We start from the raw sequence: 18979 nt of genomic DNA, 5'->3' as shown, positions 1-18979 counted from the left end.
GTCTTCTATGTGGTGCTTTTTCATCTATATGCTGATTTTAAGTATATCGTATGTGTCAGAATAGCCAGAATATGAAGGATTAGGCACATTTTAAGGTCAAAAACACAATTTCACATCAAATCTACTATTAACGCAGTCAAACCAATAACTACACATTAATTTATTGGGTTAAAATGGTTAAAAATGCAGTACACTCATTTGACCAAAGCCTTAATAGGAAAATCACAAAAAAGCTGCAGTCCAACCCATTAGTCATTTTCTTTCAAATCCATATTTGAACCTCGAACGTCGAAAAAAAAAAACTCGTCAGCTCCACAGTTTTGTTCTTGAATCTCTCTTCTGTCCACATGAAGAGCTGAAAGACTGGACAGTTATCAGTTCCCGTTGGCTGGAGCTGAGATGAACAAAAGAAGCCTGAGTTTGTCCACCAGGGAGCGCTATCCATAAGACGCGAGCACAGGTGACATGTGACTGATTCTTGAGGCCCACAAAAATTCCAGCAGGATTGTTTTATTCACAAAAATAAGTGATTAAAAACAGGGTGTGGGGGGGGGGGGCAGAGTGATATTGGTTCAGGAGGAGGCCTGGAAGTCCTGTAGAAAGTGTTGGTTGTATTATCAGAAATATAACAGGTGAAGGAGTGATTCACAAGTTTATTCACTGTCCACCAGAGAGCCCAGTTCACTGGAAGGAATACAGGAAAAATGCTCTTGCTGCTCAGTTTGACAACAGATGATAACATGGGGGGGTTGGTAGAAGGAGCTGAGGTTGTGTGTGTTTGATGCCTGAGAAAAGTACCGTACAAGTGTTTTACATAAGGGTGCCTTTAAAAAAAAAAAAAAAAAAATAGAGGCTAATGGCTGAAAGGAGACTGAGATTTCGATGATAATTGAAGGACAAGAGCAGAAAAAAAGTATGCAAAAGGCCTGAGACCTAGATAGAGGGAACTAGGAAGAGGAAAACTGAAGAGATGAAATGGAAGAAGCATGTTGAACATTTTTTGAGGAGAAAGAGCAGAGCTTGTTGGGACTGAGGGAGGGAAGGCTGGAGGTGGATGAGAGCTAACGACGATCGGGCACACTGAATATTGAGGTAAAGGCTGGCAGGTCTGGTCCTCATGTGGAGTGGAGCTCACCTGGGAGAAGATGGGCCTTTCTAGGCGTACATGGTCAACTGGAGCCACTGCAGAAAGAGAGAGGGAAAAGATCCAATAAATGTGGTTTATACACCTCCTATTCTTTTTTATTTAATGTATACTTGGGATAAGACATTGGATTAGAGAAAGACAAATTCAGCTCAAAAAAGTTCTACTTCTGTCTATTAAGATGCACAATTTTGAGCAAGAATTAAAAAATATTCAGGTCATATTATCTTCCTGACTGTGATATCATTTATACCCTGCAGTGTCACTCTGCTCGCCGTGCTCACATTATTCATAATATATAGTGATCCTACATATTTAAAGAGCAATTTTACCTCACGAAAAATGTAAACAGCAATTTATATTATATATTCTTTTAATTATGTTTTCCTTTTTCTCTGCTAGGAATATCTGGCAGGCCAAATGTAACCTTATGGTGGGCTAACTTTGGCACAGTTATAGATCAGCAGTGGTTTCTCACATATTTAGCTCACAACTTCCAGACATACACATTTGTGTCTGTTCATAAGTTGTGAGGAGTTCAGTCAAAAAAGGTATTTTCTCTTACCTGAAGTAGTAAAGCTATACAGTTTTTAAAAACAAAATAGCAAAGACGAGAGAGCGGAACAATTTTGTGGGGAATTTCCTTTCCCCTGCAATCATCTCTCAACCATTGCAGTTAAAGCTAAGCTATTAGATACTGCGGGTGTGAAGGCCACCTAGAACTATTTGACTTGTCTTTCATATAAACTTTTAAAAGCCACGTGTCTATTAAGTTATATATCAACATATTTTGCTGCAGGTTGATGCTTCATTTAGATGCACACAAATCAAGAAAAAATACATGTCTGTCTGTCTGTCTGTCTGTCTGTCTGTCTGTCGAGTGGAAGAACATCTTATCCTTATCTTACAAAGTGTTGTGGAGCGAGTTCAGACGACGTCGTAGCTCTTACCTCCAGGACACTGAGTCTGATTGTACCATCTCCATCCTGATCAAAGGCCTGGAACGCCCCTGGAGAGAGAGAGAAAAAAATCATCTCTGACTCAACACAAGTGTGATCCACTTCATCCAAGAGCTATATGTGACACAGCGGGGACGCTGGAAGGCAGTCAGTTGTTGGGTGTGCTGAGAGAAAGTCTGTCTTTATCCTTAATACTAAACGTGTAAAATTCATTCATTTGCATTAATGTGAATGGCCAGGAAATATGTAATAGTTATAAACAACATTTTACACACATATTATAACTCTTTAACTGCTTAAACTGATAAAAACAAGGCAGAATCTCTTTCCTTGGGGGCTCAAAATGACAACCCAGTCACAATTATCAATTATTATGCAAAACAATAACCAGGAGTGAGCAGAATTAACTTCAGGATGGTTAATACAATTATATGAGACACAGGTCACCCTGTCCTCTGAGAGGAGCTACGGTAGAAGTAATTGTTCATAAAATAGAAAAGGCTCCTTCCTCAATCTCCCAAATACCCCACAATCCTGTGAAACTGCTTGTATTTTCTCCAGCATCTAAGGAGAGGACTACCTGTACCTGACACTAGAATTTCATCTGTGCAAATAGGCTTAATCTAAAGGTGTCAGTCTCACTTTGTGAAATGATAAAAGTGTATTTTCTAGTTAAAAACCAGCCAAGTGATGTGCCAAACCACTTTTAACTGAACTCAAATGCATATTTAATGGTTAAAAAAACAGAAAAATATAAGTTTGTAACAGACACACAAGTAAAATACTGATGCAAGGATGGAAAGAGTGTTTTTTAAAGTGTTATCTAATGCAGCTTATCTGTAATTTAACTTTCTCCAGCTGAAATCAGGCTCAAATCTACATTACTAACAGTGCGGGTGAGGCGCTGACTTACTGAACATGGCTTCAAGTCGAACCAGACAGCTGATGAAGCTGTCGAAGTCGATGTTCATGTTCTCGTTTGCGTAACGCATGGTGATGATGTCGTACAGCTGGTTGTTGAGACGGAAGCCTGAGCGGGACACAAGACACATGACTGTACAGTGACAAGGACATTTAGAGGATGAGTTCAAGCTGTAAATTCATCTGCAGCACAGAACTGAATTAATCCTACTGCCTACAAACAGCACGTTTGCATCATAAACCAGAATATGTATAAAAAATATAGAAAAACAGCAAACAAATGACACTTTAAAGCTGCGGGAGGTCATATTTCTAAAATATCTTTATGTCAACACAGGTGAGACTTCAACTACATCTTGACAGTAACACATGAGACGGATAATATGTGAAAAAATCAAGTTCCTCTGGCTGTTCTAAGTGCTCCTAATGGTATTTACAAGAATCCACCGGGCCTGAACGATAACAACCAATCAGAGCTGCTTCCAACCCAAAGTGTCTTTATATCTTTCTCAGCTCTGATTGGTTGTTTTTGTTTAGGCCTGGTGTACAAATGTCATTAGGGAGCAGTCGAATGAGCCACAATAACCAGATATTTTCACAGTTTATCTGTCTCATGTACTACAGTCAGAATATAGTAAAAATATCAGCAAATATTTAAAAAAAAGTTATTCTTTATAAAAGTTACCGACTGCAGCTTTAAAGGTTTGTCAGGTAACATAAGTTCATGACTGATTAACTGCTTTTATAGACTATTTTTAATGTTTGAGGGATCAGGTTCGGACTGTTTCTTAAAACATAAATAATATTTCAGCAGCTTTAATCAAATTAGTTAAACCTGTAACAGTTTTTGTAAAAGCAATCTTATCTGCTGAGGTTTTGAGATATCTGCCTCTGAAACTTGTCTTTCCACAGTCATGGCAACAACATTTTAAAAGAAATAGAAAAGCAGCAGAAATTTAAGACAGATATCTCAAAAACATGGGAAAAAAACACGGAAAGATCTATCTGTACGTGCAAAAATATCTGTCTTTTTGTAATGTGGATGAACAGAAAGAATTCCTTATTTCTCTGTAAGAGTAATTACCTGCATCATTGACAGCATTCCTCATCTCGTAACTGTTGATGCTACCGGACTGGTCGGCGTTATAGTGCTTAAAGATTCCCTGGAAGAGAGAAAAGCGTGAATTTGGATGCATATCAGCCGGCTGACAGTTCAACTGTGTGTGAATGAAAGAGGGAAACATTGTAGAGAGGGAGGCCTGCATTCCCACCTGCCACTGTTTGATCTTATTCCACAGATGTCTGAACTCCTGAAGGTTGAGTCTACTTGTCCCATCCATCTAAACAGAAGCAGTTAAGACCAAAATCGTTGAACATACGAGTCAGTGACCACTCAGAAAACAACCGGCTTCATATTCCAGCATTGCTCTGTGAGCCTAAAACCGATATTTCAGTTAAAAAAAAACATCATTTCAGTGTCACATTTGAGCGCTAAAACAACAATCGGCTTTCCCGCGTTTTGTTTTGCGTCACTAACACACTGCATCGTGAAATGAGGCCTAGACCCTGTGAGCGTCCATCACAGACCCTGCCATGGGTCTCGGCAGGTTGTGCCTCCTACAGACAACACAGCCAGCCCGATGCACTCGATACAAAGGATACGTCCATCAGAGCAATCATGCTCCTGCAGCTCTCCAGGCTGAAGCCCTCCGTGTTCAGGTCCTTATCTGGAGGGAGACACAGGGCAGGGCGACGTTCACAGGGGTGATAAATAAATAAAGAGTGACCATATTGTATGTTTTGGAATACAATCCCTCACATACTGAAGTTTTAAAGCTTTTTTTTCTATCAGTTATGTTTCAGTTTGTTTATTTTTTTTTATTTCCATTCTAATTCCATTAATGAAATATTCAGACTGAACAAAAAGTATATTTTTGGATGCATCTCCTTGACTGACAGCCATTGACACTGTTATAACTCTGGTTCACAGGTGTTACCAGTTATACTAATTAAGGTCCCATTCACTCTGTTTTCTAAATGTAACAGAACCTTATCATTGGTAACAGCTACAATTTAGTTCTTTGTGTTGCATTAAAGTGTTTTCTGTAAGTAGAGTAGCAACTTTCTGATGCTGAACTGAAAGAATTTAGTAATTGATAGACTACACTGTAAATCTGGAGAACTTTTTCTAATTTTCTTTTTGTTAGGGAAGTTAAGGGTTGGATATTAGTGCACATTTGTTGTTGTTTGGACAATTCTCATCTCCAAGGGTTACATACAGACTGTTAAGGTCTAGGGTTCACCTTCTTAATAAATAAAGTTATAGAGTTCAATCTAATACATTTGTTTTCCTGCGTATTGTTCAGTTTAGAGGTTAAACTTCTCTTTCAGCATTGGTGTAATTGTGCATTATGAGTTCTACTGAGTGTTAACGTTGCAACGATGCTGTGAAACAGTACAGCGGATCTAACCGGACTCACGTTTGGTGATCACTCTGTTGAGAACGTTTTTCAGTTCGTTCGCTGTGATTTCCATGTCCTGTGAGACACACCAGAGGGGAGAAGGACACAGTAGAAGAACAGAAGAGACCACCATTAAAATTTGACTTAATTAATAACTCTCTGATACACATATTCACACAAAAAGGGCTACGATGTTGCCTAGGACCATTTTCTTTGTCTTCCTGTATTCAATTCAGTTGTGTTCAAAGTGTAAAATGACATATATAAAAAATGTAGAATCAAATATCAACAATAACAGAATTCACTCCTTCTACTCACATCGCCGGCTATCTCCTGAAAAATAGTCCTGAACTGCTGGTCCTCCTCGCTCTCTTCCCCCGCTGAGGCCGGCGCCGGCTGAGGCGTCATGGAGCCACAAAGTAGAAAGAGATAAAGAGACAAGAGGGAGAAGATGTGAAAGCAAAACGTGGAGATCAAATTTGTGAAATCACTCACAAACAGTCGTTAACTGCCTTCATGTGTCAGGAATTCTGTATTATTTAGCATTATTAACACTGCCTGGTGAACACACTGAAGGACCAGCTTTAATATGTTTTAATGCACTTTTCTGTGTCTTATACACAAGAATAGCTTTGAGCTGCTTTGATGCAAATGTGGGTTTGTTGTTGGTTTGAACAGAAAGTTAAGAAGAAGAGAGCTTTGTCATTCAGTCACTTAAAGTAAAAGATATCTTGGAGTAACTGTTGAGAAACCCATAACATCCTAATTCTGCAAAGTCACTTACCACTGGATGATCGGCTTCGATCCTGTTCTCTATCTCCCTGGGTGAAGACGAACAAACAGCAGTCACGATGGTGACAACAACATCTCATCTGGACCACAAACCTGTGCACTCATCTGTTTTTACTACGGCCAATCATGTTATTCTCATCAGATATTAAACTGTTAAATAAGCCTGAAATCCTGAGCTCAAGACTTAACATAATTACACCATAGTCCCATACTCACATTGGACTAAAAGGACACAATCTCTTAATAAAGCTGTGAATAAAATGTGTTAGTTCAGTACCACCTGTTGCTTCTTCCAGTCAAGAGTGTTTTCTCTTGATTTTTCTCATTTTGGGTAATCTTGGTTGTAGAAGGCGTCGTCCTCTTGATTTTACATTTTGTATAAGATGAAGAACTATGTGATAACCCACACCCTTCTGGTATTCAAGGAGGTTAAAACTAAAGGTATTAATATTGTATTATCTAAAGCCATGTTTGCTGTGCACATCCATCCCACAGCCTGATTCCCAGCCAGGTCCCGGTCCGTCCAAGCGGGCTCTGCATGCTGTCTGGTCCTCCAGGGCAGCAGGCGGGGTGGGGGAGGAGGGGGAAGGGGAGTGGATGTTTGTTGAGGCTTGAGCATGTAGTATTGAATATTTTGAAAGTTTACCGGTGCACGCCCAAATCTGAAGTCGCTTGTCCTAAAAAAGATTCCATAACAGCTTCGAACTGGGGCCGATTTCTTCCAGTTCTACAAATCAAATCGCCGTTAAAATTGTTTGTTCTTGGTGGTTTGTGTCCCACCCCGACAAAACCCCACCCTCATTAACAAACACACAAACCTGAACCCCCCCCCACCACCACTAATCACCACTAAAGTTGGTACTACACTAACTCAAACCTTCTGCTGCTACTTTAAATATTAATAAGTAGAGCTGGGTATTTTCTTTATCTACAGCAGCTCTATTTGAGGTTTATGTTACGACTGTATAATGTTACCATTGGGACACTTAAAGGCAAAACAAAATATCAATTTCATCATCTACAAAAATACAATCTGAGACTTGGCTTTCTTCTTGTCCTCCATTAAAACTCTAGCTGTGATTCTGCCTCACAAACACATGCAACACTGCTGGATGCCTCGTTTGACATTTCTATTTAATTATGTTAGAAAAAGGTGTTTTGAGCTCATATTGACTCATCATCACGTGCAGAAGTATTTTAAAACAGTGCGGCTTTAATTTGATTCCTCTACCTGACAAAGAGCTGATTTTGGTTTGAAACATACTTTTGCACATTTAATAAAACAGAAGATTATTGGAAAGATTTAACAGTGTTTGGGCTGAAGGGAGTAATCTGTTTTTGTAGCTGATCAACAGATTTTTTAACCACATTTTTTAGCTAAAATGCCAAAAACATGCTGACACGCCTCAAATGTGGGTATTTGCTGCTTTTCTTTGTCTAACACGACAGTTAAATTAGTATCTTTTAAAAGTCAAATTAATCACTTACTAGACCGATACTTGTTCCGACCGATACTGATACCGGTTCGTCAAATTCTGCCTAAAATGCTACTTCCCTGCAGTTTCCCATTCGCCTTTTTTTTTTTAAACCAGGATAACAAAGTCTTTGCCCTTACTCTGATTCTGAGGGTTTAACCTGAGCCAGGCCATACAACTACAATCATACAGGCTTCAGTACTCAGAGTATGAGAACATCTCTATCAATAATGAAATCAGTTGTCAGTTGTAGCCCTAACTGGTGTTGCATCTCTTTGTGAGGTGGAAATCACAACTTCCCTTCAACACAACTGATCTCCATGTGAAGCAAAAACTGTTCTATTATCCTCTAATACCTAAACATTACTATCAGTGACCAATATGGTTCTGATATATGTCGCAGTTTAATACCCAGCCCTACTAAAAAACATAGAATCAACATCAAAGGAATTACATCAACATCTACTAACAAACTGTAACTGTATTATTCTAATGGGGGGGGGTGAGCTACGTACCCAATACCCTCCTCTTACCCAGTTCGCCCACTGCAGGCCACCCTGATCACCCTCACCCACTCACTCTGAGGTGTTCCTCTTTTCAGAGAAGACTCGCAGGATGAACTCTCCCTCCTGGTGCGGCTCGTACGTGGAGGGGACGATCACGTACTCCCCGGAGCTCAGGCGGAAACGCTGGGTCACCTCGCGCAGGTTGATGTAGGACTTGCAGCGAGCCTTGGAGGAGTTGAACAGGAAGAAGTCCTTCTGCATGTGCTGCTTGTTCCCATGCATCTGGAGTGGGGGGGGGGGTCACAGTGGAAAAGGGAGGAAATGATGAATGCAAACAGTTCATATGTATTAAAAGACCAGGATAATATTCATGTATAAAAACAGTGTAAGATGTAATTAACTTGCAAACTGCTGCTCCACTGTGAGAGTTTCGTTTACACCTTCCTTACCTCCTTTGGCACCTGTAGAGAGACAGAGGCAACATCAGTGTTTGTGTCACTTAAGGATGCAAATTAAAAGCTAATTTCTCTCGTGGTGTCAAATGTATTAATGAAACAGTCAAGAAATCTGATTCCAAAACAAATAGCACCATAAAAACCTGTGATTTACTTCAACATAATTTGGTACTGAAGAATTATGAGGGATAAAATGCAACAGGTGCTATCAAATCTTCTAAATTAACATGACAATATTTAAACTGTGTCGCTGTAATAAAAACAACTGCATGCTCTCAGCAGGTGTTGAAGATTCAGTGGAAACACAAAGTCTCCCACCTCGTAAATGGCGAATCCAATGGTGAAGAGGTTGGCTCCCATCTTGCGCTCTTTCCGCCTGTTCTTCTGCATCAGAGCCACCACGAAGGTGCAGCCCACTTCATTGTCCTCGGGATCGTCATCCTCCTCCAGCAGACGGAGGCGGTACTGAGGGTTGGTCCAGAAGGTGTCTGCGGGACATTTAGTCAGTATTTTTACAGGTGTAATAATGTTTTTGTTTTTACTTTGGAACGCCCAACCTGAGGAAATTAGATTCTAAAAATGCACTTTTAATCAGGCTTTTATGTGAATTTACACAATATTTCCTGTGTATCCTTGTGATTTATTATTATTTTTTGTTATTTTATATTTTATTTTAATAATTTATTTTATTTTACTGCTATGTATTATGTTTATTTTCCTTTGTGTGTTATGTTTTTAATCTCTTTTTAATAGTTTCTCTGATTGTTGGTGTATTTGGCTGTATTCTGTCTACCTCATATATTGCTTTTAATCTTAATCTTTATATTATATTTAAGTTTTAGCATGTATGTAAAGCACTTTGTAAACATTGTTTAAAAAAAATATCACTGATATGAAGAGTAGAGATATAAAACTACATATTTACAATTTAAAAATATAATTCTGGTAGTTTCTAAATTGGACAGAAAATGATGAAATGCCGCAAATTTGATTCTCTATATTAAGATAGTCAACGTTAAACTAACTCTTCTGTTTGTGGGTTAAAAACTTCAGAGAAAGTAGTAAATTCTGGTGTTGTTCTGCAGATTGAGGTACCTGGGTAGTTCCTGCAGCCCCCGGCGGAGCAGCCTCTCACCCAGCGACCTTCGTTCACAGAAACCGTCCACTTGTGGATCTTATCGTCCTCCAGGGCGTCAGGGGTGAGGTTACAGATCTCGATCTTAGTGTAGTTCTTCTTGAAGTCCTCAAAGGACATCCTAGATGGGCACAGAAGAGACATCTGGCTAATATCTCTGCATCTTGCAGCACAGAACAGTTCCCAACTCCCTCTAAATATCCCTCTGTTTGTTTTAATTCCATATAAACAAAAAAAAAAAAATTCACATTTTGAACAGAGAAACATGAGATCTTGCTAATTAAACTGTAAAAATATGCCACTTACCAGAACTCTCCATCCTCGGCACTCTGGTGCTGCAGCTTATCTTTGTCAGCCTTAGAGAGTGTGGTCCACTCCTTAGAGCTGATGGACAGAAGGCAAAAAATAGTGAAATTGTCAAAGGTTACAACAGAAAAATAGAAAAGTAATATTACTACATCACAATTGTACCTTTATCAAACTCTTATCTCTGCTGTAACAGAAAAGTAGGACTGAAAATAAAAGATTTCATTATGATGGTTAAAAACTCCTCACTTGTCACTCCAGGGACCGTTCCATTCCACCTGACCCCACGGGTTCCTGAGACGCACCAGACGAACTTTACTGTCCTTTTGCTGAGATGGTTTGCACTGTAGGAGGATGCAAAAAAACAATTAAATGCAGCATTTACACCTGTCACATTAACTACTTTTGTTGGACGCTATATAGTCCCGTAAATAATTGCAATAAACAATATTATTGTCATTTTAACACCATTGTATGCCAATGATACAATAATTACCATAACAATGCATGAACAGCCTTTTAAAGAACAACAAACTTTACATTTTTAAGAATATTCAGAACCTGGAATGTAAAAAAAATATTAAAATATCCTCAGAAAATAAAATGTTTAGGCCCTGTGACCAAGTCTTATAATGGTGGAGAAAACCCTGCTGTTTATTCTGGCAACATGTTGTTTAAAACATTCTTTATGCACAACAGGCGTTAAAGAAAGCAGCAAAAATGATCAAGGTCAAGTCCGTATATCTTAAAATAAGTCGTGACAGGCGATAATTACACATTGTATATATTGCACGATGAGTCGATAATATAATTATTGTTTATGTTGTTACTGTGTCGTCCTGCACATTACAGTACATTACACACAATCAATCAGCCAGCTTTACCTCGTCCACTGCCGTCACAGAGTAGGCGTGACCCTTCACAAGTCCCGTCACAGTACGAGTCTCAAAGCGAGCAGGAACCAGGGACTGCAGACACACAAAACACACTCGTTTAGAGCAGAAAGCATTTAAAGAGAGAAATACAGTAAACACACCCAGCATTTTATTTAAAGTAAAAGCTCTGAATTAACAAATAAAAGCTTTTCAGTTTACTCTGATAGAAAACCCTGGTTATTAACGTGGGAATCCCAGTCCTCATCCTCTGTACTGCAGTTATATAAAACATGTCTCACTCACATCAATGGAGCAGCCCATGAGGGAGCCTCTCTCCAGAGCTTTCTTCATGATCTTATAGAGCTCTTTGGGAGCCTCCTTCATCTCGTAGAACTCAGTGACTCCACCCGTGAAATCCTCCATGGCCTCGGTGGTGTTCCCACCCTTCAGGGCCTCGTAGGAGCCATGCAGCCTGGACAGGGAGGAGCACAGATACCACATTTAGATTTTTAATTCATTCATTAAGACAAATCAATGCATCTATCTTCTGTGTTATATTGTGTTATATGTACTGTTACTATGTGAGATACATAACTGGTTAAATAAAGTTATTTGTATTCTTCCTCCTGTTATTTAGCCCAACGTAAGTGGTGAGTAATGTTTTTCTACGACAAAAAGGACATATTATATGACACAAAACTCCTGCCCACACACATATGCTACTACAGTCTGTAGAAAACTAAAAAAAGCAGCTACAACCTGCCTCAATCACAAATCTGCAATCCAATAACACCAAAAACTGTTAGTGTTCCTTGAGCCCTGTTCTTCAGCCGAAGCTTAACGTTAAGAGCATAACTCCGGGTCGGATCTAGAGGGGTGGCATAATATAGTGTCAAATGTTGTCAAATTTAACACATTAATTAAAAAAAATTAATGTGTCAAAAACTGAAATTAACACATGATTAATGATCTGTTATGTAATTAAGTTAATGAAAAGGTCAATATCTAAGGCTCACCTTAGATATTTCTATGCCACAATAATGTTTTTAAGTTAAAATATTGTTATTTTGGGGGCTTTTCCAAGCTAATTTATAGATGTGATCATTTCTGCCACTCCTTAAAAGGGCCAGTGTGTAACATTTATGAGAATCTATTGGCAGAAATTTAATATAATACTCATAGCTATGTTTTCATTTGTGTAAAATCACCGGAAACTAATGTCGCCATAATACCGTTTCTACAGGAGCCCAGAACAGACAAACAAAACACTGGCTCTAGAATGGGCCGTTGAGGCCACCGTAGTTTCCCCTTTCACACTTGAAAGCAAGGGAGTTGAAATATGCCACTACACCACTAGATGCCACTAAATCCTCCACACTGGTCCTTTAAAATCTCCACGCCACCCCATGAGTATGTCTCGAGATCCGCCGCCTGAGAACTTTGCACCAGAAAACACAACAAAAGCTCTCCAGTTCTCCTCCACAGGGATAAAACAGTTCACTGCTCACTCACTTGGCATAGGCCTTCTCCAGCAGGGCACTCCAGAACTCGTTCCTCTCAGCCGACTTAGTGAAGACCAGCTGGTTGTTGAAGGTGGGGATGCGGTCGTCAATGACAACATCGACCCAGTCGCCATAACGCCAGAACTGGAGGGCAGAAGGGGGTAGAAACAATAATGAGAAAATCTCATTCCTTCAACTTCTACGAAATTTAAACTCTTGAATCAAAGCAACTTTATCAGGGTTTCTCTGATTGAAGTTAATGTTACACATCCACTGAATGAATGTTGTTTTCCTCATTTGTTTCAATAAACTTCATTTTAAGGTGGCTAAAATGCTAAAGGTAGGACTGAATATTGGGATTTTGAGACTTTGCGTTTCTGACCTGGAAGTGGAAGATGCCGCCATAGCCCTCAGAGAAGCTTTGCTCCTGGGGAACGACACGGTAGAGAAGCTTCTCATTCAGAGTGAGGCAGGCAATGGCAGCCAGCAACCAGCAGTCACCTGAACACAGAGAATCATGTCATTGAATTCACCTGAATACAGTTTTAATGTATTTTATTACAGCAGAGCAGTTTTTATGACAGTCAGATATCATATGCGACCACAGCCTGGGTGATTTCATCTACTCTTGGGCTTATAAATGATTTAAAAACGTGTACTAATGGAGTTTGAGGACAATGTGTTGAGGACCTACTTTATGGATTTCCTTAATTCAACAAGATAACAGCTGCCATTGTAAAGAACGTGTACCTTTGCGATTGTGATTTCACTCACAACAAAAACAAAGACTTCTCTGCTGGACATATATTGTTTTGCTGGAGGAAAAGACCGCCACCGAGCGCTGACGTTTGTGTTTTCTGATTGTCCAGGTGTGTGTGTGTGTGTGTGTGTGTGTGTGTGTGTGGACGGGGTGTTAGCTGCCACGCTGGAAACAATGTAAGTTTTTCAACAGGGAATGGTTAACAGTGTCTGCCAGGACCTTTGTCCCTTTGGTCCCCTTTATTTGCAGACTGAACTGAACAACAATGAGAAGTGCTGCTGGTTGGATTCCCTTCCAAAAGAATAAGCACAATATGGGGAGGCCATGTGCGGGGGATTGATGGGATATTTGCTACTCTGTTACCCCCCTAAAAGCTGCCTGAATACAGACTGTGACTGAATGTCGAATGCACTGAGAGTGTTTCCATACAGTATAGCCTCATACAGCCCTGTCACACTGTATGTGTACCTGCTTTCTGTGTTTTTTTTGCTTCAGTCTCTGAGTTTCAACAATAACTAGAAACAATTAATACACAGAACAATGACAGGACAGGGTTTTAAGGTGGATTTCGTCCTTTTGTCATTACACAGATGTGTTGTTCTTGTTTTAGCTCATAAACATTAAGCTGTAGTTGATTTCAGGTCATTGTAAAGTCGGTCATCATCGAAACGTTCCTTCATTGTAGTTTGGTCCAAATCCCTCTCGTCATTGCGTAACTTTTGCTTCACAAAATGTGAGTCAGTTGACGCTGTGATACTGTGCTTAAAGTGTTAAAAGGGTCATAATTTACCAAGATCTCCCTGGCAGATGTCTGTCCTACTGGCTCCTCCAACAATGAACTGAGGGTTCTCACAGATCTCCTGTAGACAACAATAAACAAAAAGAGTTAACTTTAGGACAACAAGGATCAATAATCAATTTCATAACCATCCGATTTTCTTAGTCTACGGATTAAGGAGAGTTGTATGCTTGCGATTTATGTAAATACTGACTGGTGTTCTAAATTACAGTTGTCTCTAAATAGATGAGTAATAAAACATCCATTATACTAGAGCCATCAAGCCAGAAAATAGGAAATACATACATAATGACACACAGGACACTAACTTAATTCCTATCCATCCATGTAGGGCTGGTGAGGAATATTTTGAGCATCTCCAGGTAAAATCCCACAGCAGCTGTTAGATTTCCGCTCAGGTTTGAAGTTGCTTCGTATTAAAAATAACGTCCCACCTCCCACATGTGTGATCCATCCCCCCCCAACGTTTCTTACCTTTGGCCTCTTCCAGACGATGTTCTTGACCTTGTTGGACTTGTGTCCGAGCTCCTTGAAGCCCAAAGACTCCACAGTGGCCGGGAAAGAGTCATCCTCAAACAGGCCCTTACTCTGAAGGGACTCCTGTCTCAGGACGGTGAAGTCCTGGCCGTTGAAGCGGAGGGGCTTGTTCAGAGATCCTTCCCCATCTCTCCTCTCTCGTTCCCGGATCAACCGGTCACAGAAAAAGCCAGACGGTGTATAGGGCATCTCGTCTCAGCTGACTTTTTTTTTTTAAACTGGCTTTTGCGACTTGTACTAAAGTCTTACAAGCCTACAAACCCTGGCATAAATCCAAACAGCTAAAGTCTGATTGGCTCTTTCTTTGTGTGACGTCGCCCTCCCCTTCGTCACAGAGTAGATGCAAAAGCAACAGGTGTGAAAGAGACATTCACTTCACATGCATTCACCTTTGCATTACTTTGCACATACACACATATGCACAGAAACTCACACATCACATAAACGTCTATTTGTTGCTCTCCCATTGGCTGAACTGAACAATGATCTCTCCCTGGCTGTGGTGCTACGGTGCCATCATTGTTGGGTGACACAAAGGCCAGTGGGCCGCGCCAGAGGCATGTAAAGAGTGGCCAGTAGATGCCCTGCCTCAGCAGAAGGCATTCAACCCCTTTAAACCTATTCTCAATGGAGCTCAGCATTGAGCAGTCTCAGCATAACTAGAGCAGGCTAATGCTATCAAGAGGAGTATCATCCATTTTTAGCTCTACTCGGAAAAATACAAATCCAATCGCAGCGTAGATGATCGCCAACAGACTGTCAATGTATACTGTATGTGTATGGAGCGGATCAGCCGGTCTTAAAGAGAGGTTAACAGTAAAAGGGAACGTTCAGGTTAATATGATGGTTCAGAGGTAGGGTTTTTCCCTTCAGGTATGAAGCACATTCTGGAAGAAGAACTCTACCAATTTTCTCAGATGAAAACAGAAAAGGATAATAAATATAAACTTATAAAACCATAGGATGGAAGTCAGTCTCATCACTATCTTGTCCTGTTATTGTTGTTGCTCCTTAGTTCTGAAACAGCCTCCGGCAAAGTCTCAGAGAATCCGAATCAGTGCATAAAGCATCTTAAAACCCATTTGTTTTCTTTGGCTTTTTCTTTTTGGGTTAAACACTTACGTATCTATTATCTGACTTCTTCTTTCTCTTTGCTTCCTCTTACACTCGCTGCTGTTTATTTATAATGTCTCATACAGGTATTTGGCTTATTCCTGCATTTCTTATTGTACTATTTTGTGTCTAACATAAGCAAACATCTGGGTTAGGAAGAGGTCAGGTCACACATCAACACAACACAATATTGTTGAGTGAAATATATGTTTTATCACTAGCGAGTCTGAGAACATGTATGTACATATATATATGAACCAGCCTCAGCCTTAAAAGGCAGATTTTTATCTTTAATTAAGTTTTTAACAGTTTTTACAGCTACACCTCTGTCCTACCAATATTTATTAGTTTTTAATATGGCCTATAGCATTTGCTGGAACAAACTTATACCCCTTATAAGCTCTAATGACCAACATTTACTGTTACTGTAGATGCTATAACTTTAGAACAATCCTGTTTAATTAACAGACAGTACGAAACTGGCACAATATTGTACTATCAAAGACGTTTATAATATTTTAGCCATCATTAATTACATATCTTTTCTTCCTCCTACCAAACAGTTTGTAACATCTGTAACTAATGTGGTATTAAACTAGGAAGCTTCAACATTTAGCAACACACAGCTATAAAACTAAACCAAACATCAGATAGTTTTGGTTTACAATAACTCTCATAGCACGTCCCTATCAAACATAATCACTGCAGTAAAATAAAGGTATGTTAAGGATATGTTACAATATTTTGGGTCTGAATCTTACACTTACTGCTGTTTCCCTTATAATGTCTCATACAAGTATCTGGCTTATTCCAGCATTTCCTATTGTAACATTTTTTGTTTTAAAGTAAGCAAAGCAAGCTATTTTGTGTCTAAAGTAAGGGTTAGGAAGAGGTCAGGTCTCACTTCACACCAACACAACACAATATTGTCGAGTAAAATATATGTTTTGTCGCTAGCTAAGCATGGCGACATGTTAGGAATAAAAGAGTCTGTTACAACGAGGAACAATGGAAGCTCAGTTTATTTGGTAAACTTTAACTCCACAACTTCAAAACCACATGTAATTTCTCATTGATTATTATTACTAATTATTATTACTTACTATTACTATTATTATTAATACAGTACATTTGATCTTGTGTGTATATATATATATATATATATATATATATATATATATATATATATTTTGTGCTGAATGTTGTGTATATATTTATATATATATGTTGTTTGTATAATATGTCGTTTGTATATCTGGAGTGTTGTAATGAAAATAATTTCCCCCTGGGATTATTAAAGTATTTCTGATTCTGATTCTGATTATTATTAATCAATCATCTTGATACATTTAAGAAGAAATAGCCATTTTCTTTGTTAATAGATTAAAATACGTCTCTTTGGTCTCCTGGTCTTTAGGACTACAGACGCAGATTCAGTCGGCAAACTCAGGTTTTAGTGAACCTTGACTTGAAAACAGTACAGTACCTGAAGAAGTCTGAGGAGAGATTCGTCAAAAGTAAAAGTAAATCTGAAGTTCAATACAAGTAAAATAATTCAAGTGTAGTGGTAATCCCTCTCGCATTTTTTCTGAGATTTATTTGTTAGCTGCTCTTGTACCAGTTTATGATGTGAACTCCACTTTAGTCTAAACAGCATAAAACAATATATAATCATAATAAAATAGAATTTAATATATATTCAGTCAAGTATTGTACTTTGCTAATAAAAATGACTCTGGGAAGGTTTTACCTGACTTATCTATAAGAAATCTACAGGAAGGAAAATCAGTGACTGACACATTCACAGTAAACCTACAGTATCTGTATCTCCCAGTCTGTCGCCACTCTGAGGTTCAGGTTGCTCACTGTCAGCGTACAGCAGGTCTCCGTGTACTGAAACGCAGCAGAGGTGTCGTTTGCACCTGGTCATGAAAAGAAAAGATGTTATGTTTTGCCTTGGACTCTTTTTTTTGTTCTCATTACTGAGAAAAGAAAATAAATTTCCTCTAATTTCACCTGTAATTGCTTTATTTTCCTACAGGAGAAAAAAATCTGTTTCCCTGCCTCTTCTTTTACAATTATTGAACAGTAGAAAACAAGTGAGTCATGTGAGGTTTTTTTATTTTAAAAGATTAACATCAAAATGTCGATGTTTAGCTATTTTGACCACATACCATCAAACAATGAAATAGACCCAGAAGTGCTGTGTTTTACAGTGTGTTTCTCCTTTAAACCTTTTTCTAGTTAGACCAGTGGCTAATGTGGCTTTGCTGGTACTGGGACCCATGTTGTTGGTGCATATAGGTTGTACTATACTTGTGAATGTCAGTTTCTACAGTCCAACTGTGAATATATGCAGCTATAAAGGCAGAGTTCCTCACCTGACACATGCACAACCACTGTCGACGGTTTGCCCTTCACCCCGAGGATGATGACTGACTGTATCACAGTATCAGTGTCAAATGTTCCTTCTTCACCGGCAGAGCTGCGAGATGCAACAGCAGGTATCAAATCATCATGTGTCAAGTGTTTTGGGTTCAGAAGTTCAAACTATTTGAGGTTCACTTCAGCACTCAGCTTTCCTGTCTGTCACAACCCAAAAAATAGATATTTGGTCTAAAACTGGATCCCTCTTTAGGAGGTAGGAGTTATGACTCACCGACACAGCAGACGGCCTGACAGCATGTTGAACCTGCGCAGGCAGAAGGCCTTTCTATCACGGTAACTGAAGGAGTGGCCGTCGTCCAGGTACAACTCACCATCAGCGACGCCCTGCAGAGAGAAGGGACAGCAGTCAGGACTTTACTAATTAAAAGGTGCAAATGTCTCAAGTCTAAACTAATAGAGAATAAACAGTTCACGCAAGGTATGAATGAACTTCAGCTTTAAAAGGCAGCATTTTATGTTAAGTATTTAAAACTTTTTGCTGCTATACCTCTGTCGTTTGCAGTTTCTATCAGTATATTTCTTCAGGTCAAGATGGAGGTCACAACTAAACCTGGCTTCTTTGCTTTATGAACCCTGGTACAGAGGCCAGGTTCCCACATCCTTTGATGCTCACCTGAGAGTTGAGGGCCACAGTGATGGAGAAGGGGAGGTGCTGGAGATCGGCTGTACAGAAGCCGCTTACTGTCGACCTACAGACCACCGAGCCCCCGCGCTGGAACACAGGAACCTGAACGGAGGAAAGACCAGAAAATCAAAGTCAGTTTAGAACGGACCGTGCATGAAGGAGCCA

The 18979-nt window shown here is 39.4% G+C and overlaps 2 protein-coding genes across 7 annotated transcripts in view; both read right to left on the bottom strand.

Annotated features, from left to right (window-relative positions):
• Positions 1 to 145: 145 nt before the first annotated feature.
• On the bottom strand, positions 146 to 15054 carry capn3a (calpain 3a, (p94)). Of its 4 annotated transcripts, none has more exons than XM_051395963.1 (21): positions 14566 to 15054; positions 14083 to 14152; positions 12915 to 13033; positions 12543 to 12676; positions 11334 to 11502; positions 11040 to 11123; positions 10405 to 10499; positions 10156 to 10233; positions 9810 to 9970; positions 9033 to 9202; positions 8709 to 8720; positions 8333 to 8541; positions 6271 to 6307; positions 5805 to 5882; positions 5505 to 5562; positions 4678 to 4751; positions 4296 to 4364; positions 4109 to 4187; positions 3017 to 3157; positions 2095 to 2153; positions 146 to 1182 (listed from the first exon to the last, which is right to left on the bottom strand). In XM_051395963.1, the coding sequence occupies exons 1-21, from the start codon at positions 14815 to 14817 to the stop codon at positions 1156 to 1158; spliced, it is 2175 nt and encodes a 724-aa protein (XP_051251923.1). In that variant the 5' UTR covers positions 14818 to 15054; the 3' UTR covers positions 146 to 1155. The 4 variants fall into 4 exon arrangements, with proteins under 4 accessions (XP_051251923.1, XP_051251924.1, XP_051251926.1 ...); XM_051395964.1 differs by having other exon boundaries at positions 4687 to 4751; positions 14566 to 15051; XM_051395966.1 differs by having other exon boundaries at positions 3017 to 3133; positions 14566 to 15049.
• Positions 15055 to 16745: 1691 nt separating this feature from the next.
• The window catches only part of ganc (glucosidase, alpha; neutral C), a 14131-nt gene continuing 11897 nt past the window's right edge, over positions 16746 to 18979 (bottom strand). For all 3 annotated transcript variants that reach the window (XM_051392488.1, XM_051392494.1, XM_051392503.1), the window contains exons 22-25: positions 18803 to 18916; positions 18401 to 18513; positions 18123 to 18226; positions 16746 to 17663 (exon numbers count right to left, since the gene is read on the bottom strand). In XM_051392488.1, the coding sequence (XP_051248448.1) occupies positions 17554 to 17663; positions 18123 to 18226; positions 18401 to 18513; positions 18803 to 18916 (441 nt within the window). In that variant the 3' untranslated portion in view covers positions 16746 to 17553. The remainder of the gene's footprint in view (positions 17664 to 18122; positions 18227 to 18400; positions 18514 to 18802; positions 18917 to 18979) is intronic.

Source organism: Dicentrarchus labrax, unplaced genomic scaffold (assembly GCF_905237075.1).
Source record: "Dicentrarchus labrax unplaced genomic scaffold, dlabrax2021, whole genome shotgun sequence".
Taxonomy (NCBI): Eukaryota; Metazoa; Chordata; class Actinopteri; family Moronidae; genus Dicentrarchus; species Dicentrarchus labrax.
Note: the sequence above shows the minus strand (reverse complement) of the source record. Positions and strands in the feature narration are given on the sequence as shown.

What these genes read in the sequence shown, in the direction of transcription:
- capn3a (XM_051395963.1), bottom strand. Translation starts at nt 14,817, where the DNA reads ATGCCCTATACACCGTCTGGCTTTTTCTGTGACCGGTTGATCCGGGAA. An exon ending in TCGTCTGGAAGAGGCCAAAG is followed by an intron (nt 14,153 to 14,565) that starts GTAAGAAACGTT and finishes TGTTGTCTACAG; the next exon opens with GAGATCTGTGAGAACCCTCA. An exon ending in GCGGCATCTTCCACTTCCAG is followed by an intron (nt 12,677 to 12,914) that starts GTCAGAAACGCA and finishes TCTGCCCTCCAG; the next exon opens with TTCTGGCGTTATGGCGACTG.